The sequence below is a fragment of the Macaca nemestrina genome, chromosome 15, assembly GCF_043159975.1.
Source record: "Macaca nemestrina isolate mMacNem1 chromosome 15, mMacNem.hap1, whole genome shotgun sequence".
NCBI classification, from domain to species: Eukaryota; Metazoa; Chordata; class Mammalia; order Primates; family Cercopithecidae; genus Macaca; species Macaca nemestrina.
This window is the reverse complement of record NC_092139.1, coordinates 44,286,430-44,298,559: the sequence shown is the minus strand read 5'-3', so window position 1 is coordinate 44,298,559 and position 12,130 is coordinate 44,286,430. Positions and strand designations below refer to the sequence as shown.

Here is a 12,130-nt window from a genome sequence, read left to right as displayed (position 1 = left end):
GTCAAAACTCCTGGTGTCAATGCATTTAATCAGAGGATTAATTACAACAATATTGTTGAAGTGGAGGATGTGGGCCCCAACGTGACCAGCAAATGAAGGGCTTAATTATACAGAATCAGCCACACATTTGGCCTCATTCTGACTGTGCTGTTACCTCAAATCAGCAGAGAAATATAATTTCTTGCTGCTCTTAGGGAAGAGTCCTGTAATTTGCAGGAAGTCCTAAGAAACTTCAAGAGGCTGTAAATAAGGTATAACTTTCGCTAATAAAATAGTAACAACAACAATGAACTTGGACCTGTGGCCACTAACAGGAGAGGGCTGGGTATGTGCCCCGGCTTGCCCGGTTTTGCTTGCTTTTCTGAGCATTTTCCCACAGTTATCAGTGAACGAAATGGAATCCTACTCTGCTTTGAGTATGAAACATATTTCGGCTGAATTCCAAGGCAGGGTCTATCACAAGATATTTGTATATTCAGAGATGACCTGCTGTATCACTGTGAGAGCACTAAGCTGGCCTGGAGTTATGAATGAAACTCCCTTTTACCCTTTTTCTCTTTTGCCTTTGTCTCATAGGTGCTTTCTCTTCTCTTGGCAGCAGTGTGCTTCTGGTGGCACAGCACGGTATTATTTAATGTACACGCTTCTATTTCCGATGGCTTGGTTTCTGACACAGCAAAGCGGGGATTCATGACCCAGTTCATGTTCCTTGTCTACCCCACCTGCCTTGAGTACATTTCTTCAGCCCCAAGATAGCAGAAGCTTCATTTAAACGCTGGTGTTTTGCGAGACTGACCTTACTGTAAATTACGAAGGAAATTTTTAGAAAAGGAGGGAATTTGCTAATAGCTTAGGTTTGGCGGAGGGGTGGGGAGGTGGAATTCTGAGATAAGCTTGGAAGATAAAAGGTGCCTTCAGTTTAACAGCTGGCATCTTGCCAGTATCCAGGGAATTTGTTTAGTTAGTAGACTCTGATTATTCTTGGAATGTTAGATCTTATTAACAGATAAGTTCATCAATAAATATAACCCATGGGTGTGTGGTTGTTTCTCCCTTTGTACTTTCTTCCCTGGGATCTGCCCCCAACTCCACCGCCCAAGTGAGGTTGACTTCTTTGTCTTGCAGAGTCGCTTTGCATCTACCCCCTCCTGTTTCCTAGAGTTACCCGATACTTGTGGGAGCCAGGATGGTCTCACACAGACAGAGCTTTCAAAGGGGTTCTAAAAAGGAAAAGGGGGCCTCCCTAGAGACTGCCTCACCAGGGCCCAAAGTGTAACCTTAGCAATACCCCCTCGGTACAAATACTTGGTTAGGTTAACTTAGAATAAATTCTTTGTGTTTTTTCCCCCCCTTGTGCACTAGGGTCAGGGTCTGGAAAGTTTTGGGAAACCATATGCTAAGTACTCTCATATCATATAGGGAGGTGGCATTTCCTGATCTCAACTTTGAGCTGCCTGCATGCACGTTGACCCCAGTGGGTCCCTGCCAGGTGAAAGGAGTCATTTGTCAACCTGGGAAGAGTACTGACAAAGGAAGGGGAGTTGGTTTGGATTTAAACATCCAGGAACTCAGTGCAATGACCAATAGAATTTTTATTTTGGCATTATGGTTTTGTTTGGTGGGGTCTTCTGGGAGGAGGCCAAGAATGTACGAGGTTTTGGAGAGTCGACCCTGTTTCTGAATTGCTAAATTGTTGTTTATCTGTCTTGCAGAGGTCCTATACGTTGCTTGTGGAGGCGTGGGATTCCAGTAATGACACCGTTCGTAAGTATCGCTTCTGTGGACTTTTCTCTAAACACATGTGGAAGTGTGGGGCTTGGCCAACCAGTTGGAGCTGGATCTGTCTCCTTAGTACTTAGGATTTCTGCCACCCCTTGCCTTCTGTTCTCTCCCGCACCCTAGGGTGAACCTGTCAGTGGAATCTATTCCTTAACTTTTCTAGAATTTTAGCTTGGAATATTAAGTGGCCAGAACAGACTCCCAGTTAACTCATTCCCTGATTATGAAACCTAGATTATCTTCAGGATAGAGATCTTAATGGTTTTACAACTTTAAAACCTTGTAGGCTGCTAAAGGATCAAAGTAGTGACTTTTTAAAAGTCCATTTAAACTTTAAGTGAGCGTTTAATCTCTCATCAGAAAGATAAAGCCATAAAGGTGGTGCTGGGCTCTAGAGACCGACCTTGAATTTCACTTGGTGGGCAGGTGAGCTTCTAGCCCGTCCAGGTTTCCCACACTGCGCCACAGACCTTTCATTGAAGCAGAATTACAGAGCTTCACAGCCATTACCTGCCTTGTCCCCTCCTGAAAGATGGCTCTGTTTTCAGTGCAGGTTGCCTTTCAGGACGGTGAGGGGTCGGTTTTGGTGGATACGCCATGGAGGATGTGATGGAAATGACATAGTCTGGCTTACAAAGTAGTCTTGCTCTTTAATTGTAACTTTACAGTGTTTTTGCTCACGAGCCGAAACTTCAGTTCCCTTTTTGCCAGCAGAGTTTGGGTTGCTGTTGCTGGAAAACTTGATGTGCACTGAAATCTCTTGGTGTGTGCATGAGGAAGAGTGGATCCAGCTTCTTGTCTTGGCTCTCCGTTCTCTGAATGCCTTGTTCTTTTTGCTTTTCTATCTTACCAATTTTTTGTTGTCACTGTGAATAACATCTTTTCCTCTTTCCTTGCCTTGCTTTTTTGCTGACAGAGAATGGTGAATGCCCACCGTGGGTGCAGTGAGGGCTCGGTGCCTGCTGCGTGGGCAGCTTCCACCTGTGGCTGGCTTATTGGGCCACTTGGGGCTGCAGAATCATTGCTGAGCCCAGATGTGCCAGAGAGTCCCAGGCCATTTGGGTCACTCTTCTAGCTTGGGAATCTTAACTCCAACTCTTTGGGTGTCATCCTCCCTGGAGGGGAGCTTGTGAAAGTCCAAGGTCCAAGTCTTCCTCCCCAGAGGACTACCCCATAATGCCATGGGGAGCGCGTGTGGGGGTGGCAGGGAAGCTGTGTCAGCCTTGGCTATGGCTGATGCCAGTCAGGGTCACAGACACCTGTTTGTTCTCCCCTCCCTTCCCTGCCACAAACGTTGAGGACTGTGAACATTATGTCACTGTGACCTGCTTACAATGGTAACTAAGCGTTAAGCAGAAGGGGTCGAGGAGAGGGGGAGGCATGGGCTCTTCTGTAATATTATGGTGTCGGCATGGTGTTCTTTCCCCTCCCTTTTAGCTATTAAAACAATCCACCGGTAGAGTGAACAACTTGAGTTTGACACTGGCCTGTGATAAGAGCTGGGTCAGTATACTTGTTAGGGACATGTGAGAGACCTCCCTGCCACACTCCAGCATTCGCAGAACCTTTCCTGGGCCTACTGTTGCCTCACTGGTCAGGGAGTTATGTCCCTGGGAACCCAGGGCTTGTCCAGAACTACCCACAGTTGTCTGCATTTCCAGGTAGCCCCATTTTGGGGTTCTGGGATGTTTCATCTCCTGCTTGGGGGGTAACCAAATCCCTGGAAGAGGACAAGGAAGACTGGGGTAGGAATAAAGGTCTTTTAAACCTCTGTTTTTAGAGAGAGAGGGGTTGATACAAAGTCACGGGTGCCCATTGCGGGTTATCAAAACTCACTTGGTGAACCCCGAAGAGGAGATGAGTTTGGTGGGAATGGTTTCCACTTGCCTATTTGACCTCTTCTATGATGCTTCCAAGGAATCTTGAATTCAGCACAGCCAAAACCAAAGTCAGGATCTTCTCTTGACAAAAGCAGTCCCTTCCCTAGCGCCCTTTCTGGGTGTCTGGCACTGATATTTGAACGCTCACTGCCATAAGTCAGAAATATGGAAGGCGCTCTGTGTACCTCGTCTCTGTTAGCATCCATACCTAGTCCACCTCCAAGTTCTGAAAAATCTCTCCAGCTCTTCACTTGAATCTGCCTGCCTTCTGCCACTGCCCTGGTCCAAGTCACCATCTGCTCATGACCGAACTTAGAGTAGCCTCCGTCTGGTCCACCTTGATCTGCTCTGACCCACCTCTAGTGCTTTCTCCATTCTTCTGCCATCCTGGTCTTTTCAGAGCATAACCTTGGCTTGTCACCCTTATTATGAAAAACCAACCACTCGGTGGCCTTCTGTTGCTCTTGGGACAGATCTTCACGTGGCCCACAAGGCTCTGTGCAGCCCAGCCTTGTCTCCCTGCCAGCCTTGTCTTACACACCATGTCCATCGTATCTATAGCCTGGCCATACCCTAGCAGTTGCTTTTCTATCCTCAACTATATCGCGTGCTCTCCTGCCTCAGGACCTTTGCACATGCTGTTTATGCTACCTGGAGTGTTTTGTTCCTTTCTTCACCCTGAGCCACTCCCTCTGGACTGCACTCCACAGGGCAGAGGCTGAGGATGTTCAGAAGCCCAAATGGAGTTGGCTGCCCTGTGGGACCCAAGCGAGTTGTAAACATTCTGGCTTCAGATGGTAAATCAAAGGCAGATCCCTGAGTTTTAGGGCAGAGAATTCCTTCTATCAGCTCTGCAGTGAGCCCTCACAGGCAGACTCGGGCCCAAATATAGCCTAGGTTCTGTTTATGTATTCGAAAGTATTTAAGGCTGGTCCTTCTGTCATCGGTCCTTCAAAGTCTTTTATTACATTTTGGGATTGTGGTATATAGAGTTCCAAATTTCTTTCTCCCCCAGAGCAAATGGTTTCAGTTTACTGTAATGCACAGTAGACATGTAAGCATACATAGGCACACTTCAGACCAGGTTTTCTCTGAGGCCCCCTTCTAGGTTTTCGGGTTGGTGTGGTCCCAGGTTATGCTGAGACTCGCCCTTCATCACCTCCTCCATGGCCTGCGAGGTGGTCATAGATTCTTCGTGATTCATCTTCATGGCACTAGGGATTGCAGAGAGGCATGGTGACATCCTTTTCCAATCACAAGGCTGGACTGCCAAGTGAACTGCCACAGATAACCTTTCCGGTGCCCCAAGCTGAAGGGAAGCGTGATCAGGAAGCAGGCAGCAGAGGTGTTCGAACCCAGACATGCTTGACTCCCTCCCTGAGCAGGTGTGAAGTTATGTATGCAGCTCTATTAGCTCCACTGAAGATTCTGAAGTGATCCTCTACACGGCACTTCCCGGAAATAAGTGGAAAGCTTACTGCGTGACTGAAAAGTACATATCAGTCTTGTACCCCTAGGATTGCCCTGAACTTTTGTCTGAACTGTTTGTTGTTGATACGAGCCTCAGAACCTAGATGCCTTTGAGCCATGGCTAGTGTGTTTAACCGATCCCTTTTATGAAGATCTTGTAAGCGTGTGGTAATAGCCCACTATGCTTTTTAACTGAACCAGCAGAGCAAACATAGTTAATGGAGAGACATTTTTGTCATTCCTTGGCCTCTGTTTATTTGCAAAAATGAGGAAAGTGTTACCTGCAAGTGGTTCAGTGCTGCCGGGGTGTCAGGCCGCGGGTATGTGGGCTTGTTCAAGGCTTGTCTTGCCCACGCAGCAGTTTGAGAGCCCCAGAGGGTGAAACTGGGGCCCTGTTGGAAGTGGGATGTGTGGATGAAGCCACCCAGGAGTCCCTTCTCTCCTGGTCACCTACAGGGCTTGCATCAGTTTGTAAAGGAGCACGGGCCCGAGGCCTAGAAAAACAGCCATGTGGGTGGTTAAGAATCACACAGACATTGCAAGTCTCTGTCTCTCCAAGATGGCCTTGGATTTGACAAGGTGATGGAGAGTTGGTGCTAACAGGTTTAAGAAAACAAACACAAAACCAGGCTGGGGTGCTGACTTAGTGCCTCGCTGCCTTTTCAGATCCCTCACCTGAACTCCTGGCACCTGATGTTTGAGCTATTTTTGTACCTGTCTCTTCTCAAACTAGATCATAAATGGCCTCAGGGCAGGGACTACTTACTCCTGAGAGCTGCTTGAGCTGGAGGTGTTTCTTTTCCTCAGTAAGCTTTTTTTTCCGGGAGCATGACTTGACTCAAAAAAAAAAAAAAAAAAAAGAAAAAAAACCGTCCCCTCGATTTACCTGTGTCTAAACTTTGGTGAGTTATTCTTCCATCTGCCTTCTGGGCAGGGGAGAAAGGTGGAATGCATCAAATTCAAGGTGTTGGTATTTAAGGGCTGGCTTTAAAGGTTGCCATGTTAACACTTTTTAAAAAAATGTAACTCAGTCCTCTCCTGGGCTTCCAGTTAAGAGTTTCGGAATGGACAAAAAGCTTTTCTGAGCAAGACACGAAACTCTAAAACCAGAAATGATTGCTGACCTTTATCTGGAATAATGAAATTTCTTCAAGAGCAACATTTCCATAGGAAGCTACTTTCTCTCATATGTAAAGAGCTCTTGCAAGTCAGTATGGCAATGTAATAGAAAAGTTGGCAGAGGAGAGAGGCTGTTGCTGGTCACAGGAACAAATATAAATGGTTTTGTAACTACCAGAAAGGACTGTCACCATCACTTAATTAAATGCTAATTAAACGAGATACCTCTTTACCTATCAGGCATAGATGAGAAGGTTTGATAATGTACAACGTTGGCAGTGTTATTGGGAAGCACAGCTTCCTGGGTGGTGGGAGGACAGACTGGGTAGTTTGAGATTGTGGACAGATGCCGATTGGTTGTGCACATACTCTGATTCGGCACTTCCATTTCTAGAGTGTCTGATTGTGGGAACCGTACACAGGCAGATACGTTCCAGGAATGCGCACTGTGGCTTTGTTTAATAGTAGGAAGCCCAGACGACTCACATGCCCACATGTCAGGGACTAGGTAAATTATTTATTGGTGTTTCCAGACAATGAAATAGTGTGTACCCATGAAAGAAGGTAAATAAGTGGTAACAGGTTGTCTCTAGGTAAGGGCATAACCTTTTTCATTTCTTTGCCTTTTTGTACAACGGATATAATTTCGTAGCATGTGCGTATGTTTTTATTTTAAAAAGCCAAAACGGTCAGGGAAGAAGGCTCCAATGTGAATATTTAACACGATTCATCATTTTGTCTTTAGAACCTGACAGTATTATTGAAAAGGCTTCTCACTCGGGCATGATCAACCCCAGCCGGCAGTGGCAGACGCTGAAGCAAAACACGGGCGTTGCCCACTTTGAGTATCAGATCCGCGTGACCTGTGATGACTACTACTATGGCTTTGGCTGCAATAAGTTCTGCCGCCCCAGAGATGACTTCTTTGGACACTATGCCTGTGACCAGAATGGCAACAAAACTTGCATGGAAGGCTGGATGGGCCCCGAATGTAACAGAGGTATGTGTGTGTGTGCATGTGCACATATGCCTGTGGCTTTTAGTGTCCATTTATCCCCCCACCAGCAGGCAGGTGGCATGTGGCTATCTCAGGTGGGGTGGGATTTTGGCTGTTATTCAGGGCCTGCAGCATGAAGATGCTGAGTGTAGAAGATGCTGTCGGTGCCCCATCCAGATCCCCTTTACTGACATCGCCATCCCCCAGGTGCTGTGTTGGCTGCCAACAGCTCACAGCTGCTCCTTCTCAGGAGACTCGTCCTTGGCCAAACCAGTGCATGCCCCATTCCTCCAGCTCAGAGTCAGTGATTGACAGACTGGGCTACAAAGGCCAGCTTCCTTTGCCTTAAAACAGTAGTACAGTGCGCACTCTAGAGCTTACCCTGGGACTAGGCTGAAATCAGACTCCAGTTGAGACCATGTTCTTGCTCAGCTCCTTCCCCTACCCCTTTCTGCTGCCCTCAATTCCTTCTACCTATGTCCAGATCCCCTTCTCAGACTCTGCTTCTAAGGAACTTGACCCAAAATAGATGCCAGACAGGACTAGGTTAGCCCAGTTGATGTCTGAACAGGCAATCCTGTAGGAAATGATAGCCCCTGCATTCGGGGTAGCCTTGCAGCAAGTTTTCACTGGGCGTCTTTGGGGTCATGGCATTGAGGGGGAGAGGTATGTGGTTAGCTCAAGCTTTCCTACTGATGGAGGACTGAGCCCACTTTTAGCCTCTGTACTGTCTACTGTCCCAGTCCCTTTATAGAATTCAGTGATTCCAGTTCATAGCAACTTGATGGGTAATTCTGTTGACTGTATAATATCCCCTCATGAGCAATAATGTACTCTGCTTATTTTACATGATAATTAGGTAAATTCTTTTGATAAACTCAATTTCGAAGTGAGTTTTATAACCATGACAGAGGGATGGGGCATGGGGGAAGGAATTTGCAGATCTCCCGGGTAGTACTAATGCTTTCTTAAATAATTGGAGACAAGAGTTTAAAAAGGATGGCATTTCTGGAATTCAAATGAAAAGGGAAATTGATTAACATATTTTAGTGTGTTTGAAAAATTAAATGACCTAACACTTAGTGTGGGTTTTTTGTTTGGTGTTTTTTTTTTTTTTTTTTAAGATAAAGTGCTCACTTTGTCACCCATGATGGCACAATCAGGGCTCACTGGAGCCTTGAACTCCTGGGCTCAAGTGATCCTCCTGCCTCAGCCTCCCAAGTCGCTGGGACTATAGGCACATGCCACCACACCCAGCTTTCCCAGCTTTTTTATTTTGTGTAGACAGAGTCTTGCTGTGTTGTTGAGGCTGGTCTCAAACTCCTGGCCTCAGGCTATCCTTCTGCCTCAACCTCCCAAAGTGTTGGGATTATAGGCATGAGCCACTGTGCCTGGTCTTATAAACTGACATTTTTTAAAAAGTCACTTTTTTTTTTTTTTAAATGAAGTAGAGAATCGCTCTGCAAGGGTACTTTACAAAAATCTCACCAGATCTGGCCACCAGATTAGCCTGCCCAATGAATCCAGCCTGGTTGGCTCTGTTAGTCCTGTGGAATTTTGAAACCAGGCATTTGGTATGGATTTTTTTTTCCTTTTTTTTTAAGCCTGAGGCTCATCTGAACGTGTCCTGGTGGGATGGGGAAGGATTATCTATACCTTTTTTTCTTCTAATGAAAAGGGTGTGGGCAGAATGGAAGCTGACCAAGCTCTGCTCAAGGAGCCAGGGTAGCTATGGTTTAGAGAGGCTGGACGAAGGTCCCTGTTCCCTCATCAACTTGTCTGCATTTTGTCCCCAAACAATATCATGTTTTCAGGATCTGCTAACAAGGCCTTGAAGTTTAAAGCTGGTTTTGTTATTTGGGCCTCTCCCATCTTCCTCTCCTTACAAGGGACTTGATATGAGATCTATTAAAATTGTGGAATTTGCAGACTTTAATGCAATGGGCCATTCTCATGACTGTGGCGATGCAAGGAGCAGGCAGTGTGCTGACACGCCCTTCTCTGTTTTTTACAGCTATTTGCCGACAAGGCTGCAGTCCCAAGCATGGGTCTTGCAAACTCCCGGGTGACTGCAGGTAAATAAACTGGTCTTTTGTGAGATTTCTTTTAATTTTCCTTTATGTAAGAGAGGGACTGATTTTATTGCGACTATGCCTCTTTTTCCTTGGATAACAAGAAAGCTTTTTTAAAAAATTCAGATAGACACATCCGAAGCTTATTAAATTATACCAGCTGTCTGGTGGAATGCACACACCACTTCTCTCTTGGAATAAAAAGAAACTCTTTGGGCATAGCCAGTGACTTCATGTATTAACTGTTCTGTAAATTGATAACACATTTTTATAATCTTCCCTTACAGTGCTAATGGGCTAGGTGGAGGGATGTGGGCTTGTGTCTTTGCATCTCTCTCCTCCTCTTCCACCAAGGTTTTCTTCTCCCAGCCCCCTCCCCCACTTTTCCCATCAATAGGCGAAAGTCCAGCATTCTTTAGAATGGGATTAGTCCAATCTCCTGGCCCCTTTGCAGGCGGGAGCTGGGTTGGTGCTGAGAGGTTAATGGCTGCCCCGGAATCTTGTCAGTTGAGCCTGATGAATGTAGACTTTTGCTGCAGTCCTTTGAAGTCTGTTCCTTTATGGTCCAGGAACAATGCAGAAGCCAAAGGGAGGCCTGCCCTGACCACTTCACGATGGCGGATTTTGGAACTTCTTGAAATTTATATTATGCCAATTTGGAAAAGGCTTATTTAGGGAAATATTGTTGGTGTCTGCAGTGTTTTTGGCAGTCCTATGCTTTACTCTCCCTCTTCCCAAATTTTATGGAGTAACACGAAATGGATCCTTTGAACCTGTCACTTTTGCCCCAAAAGCTACTCTGACATGAGTGAAGAGACTCTTACGAAACATAGTCTAAACCAGTATGTGCCAAACTAACGTTATTGGGGGCTCTTATTAAAACGCAGGTCTTGATTCTATAGGTCTGGGCTGGGCCCAGGTTTCTGCATTTCTAACAAGCCCCCAAGCGATCCTGCTGATGGAACCATCAGGGATCACTGCCCCAAAACCTCAGTACTGAAAGTGTAACTTCCAGAATTAACAAGGGAGCTGTTAAAATGCAGGTTCGTGGGCTCCATCCCACATCTGTAGAATCCCAGTCCTTGGTTTGGCCTAGGAGTCTGCATTTGACAAGCTTGCCACATGACTTTGCTGCTTGGTAAATGTTGAGGCTGCTGCTTTGAAGAGAACTAACTGTGGCCTTTACCTTTGTGATTCCACCACTCCGTCTGCTCCCCTCCCACGCAAGGGGGAACAGGGAACTCTACATTAAGAACTGGTTGTCCTGAATTGTCTCTTCCTACATTTCAAAAAGATAGTTTATTTCCTGGAAGGCTGAGGGGCTTCTCCTGCTGTCTCCCATTGGTGGCGGTGAACTGTAGTGTTTAACAGCACTGCTGTCAAAGGTGGAGCAGGAATCCACCTACCTTAACTCTTCCTAATTAAGGGTATTCTGGAGAAAGTCCCAATGGCAGTGCTATTAGTGATTCCAAGCCTGCTCCCTGCTCAGATGGATATCAGCGGAGGCCGACTGTGATTTGTGCTGCTGTCATCAGAACACACATACAGCTATACAGGGGAGGGCCCTCCCAGCCAGAACAACAGGCTTTGTTTCCAGAATTTAGCCCTTTCTCTTTCGAAGTCCCACCTCCCTCTCCCTGCCCAGACACGCACTGATGGCCTTATTTACTTAAGGTGCGACTTTCCCACACATCATTTGCATAGTCTCCCAGCCCAGTTTTCTCCCTACCTTGAAAGAAAGTCAAAACAGAACCTTCACACTGAGGAAGTTCAGGTTGTGTCCTGCCGCCGAAATAGTTGAATGGCAAGTTACCTGCAACTTGTCTTTTGGATTATGTATTACACAGGTTATTTTTTTTTTCACCCCCACATGAGAATTTACTGGTTTTTGTTGTTCCCAAGTAGACTGAGTCCCTTTCCCTGGGTATACATGCTTGCTTATTGCAAGGCTGCCAATAATATCAAACTTAATTATGAATCATCATCTGAGGAAAGTCACTTCAATTCCTCATGAGAATCTTAATCATATATTATTAAACTGGGATAACTTGGTTGGTACCTCTTTTAGGGTCAGTATTTTTATTTGTTTTCTTTTGAAGTCATCCATGGCCTCTTGTGGTTGCTTTTTTATGCTTGGGGATTGCGGTCTCTTTAATTAGGTGAGGTTGGGTCCTCAGCTGCCTCTCCTTGCCTTTATGAGGCAGCTCGAAGAGGCCTAGTGATCCTGAATTTGGAAGAGAATAAGGGAAGACGGTGAGAATATTGCCATTTCGTAATCAGTTCCCTCTCACTATCTTTCAGGCTAAGAATATCAGCCTTGACAGAATGGCTACCCCCCTACCTCCCACTAACGTGGGTGTGCGCTTTTGAGAACTTATTTAGATTGTAATTTTGTTCTTATCTTACTCCTCTAGTCACTTGTCACGTTGACATTCCACTTTACAGAAACCAGAATCCAGTGTCTAACTTTAAACCACACATTCTAGTGATTCTTTGCATGTGGGTGTGCACGGCTGGGTTTTAGAAGTTAGGAAGTGGTTAGTCAGTATTCTCAGGGGTTAAGTTGACTCTCAGCCGTGGGTGATTAGCTATTAGCTAGCTCCCTATAATTTTCCCATGACAAGGATTTGCTAGCCTGCCTCCCGCTCTTGGGAAACCAAAAGCCTTTCCTTCTGGGGAGTTGGAGGGGGAGGTTTGTTTTCCAGAGTTACAGCTGAGCAGCTTAGGGGGTTGGCGCTGATCGGGGCTTTTCCCGGGTCCCATTCTGGAAACATGTTGCCCATCCCACCCGCACCCCACCCTCCACCCTCCGC

The 12,130-nt window shown here is 46.1% G+C and overlaps 1 protein-coding gene across 2 annotated transcripts in view; it reads left to right on the top strand.

Annotated features, from left to right (window-relative positions):
- Positions 1–12,130, top strand: part of LOC105481518 (jagged canonical Notch ligand 1) — a 35,984-nt gene that overhangs the window by 8,257 nt on the left and 15,597 nt on the right. For both annotated transcript variants that reach the window (XM_011741149.2, XM_011741148.3), the window contains exons 3-5: positions 1,713–1,764; positions 6,994–7,248; positions 9,260–9,320. In XM_011741149.2, coding sequence (XP_011739451.1) covers positions 1,713–1,764; positions 6,994–7,248; positions 9,260–9,320 — 368 coding nt within the window. The remainder of the gene's footprint in view (positions 1–1,712; positions 1,765–6,993; positions 7,249–9,259; positions 9,321–12,130) is intronic.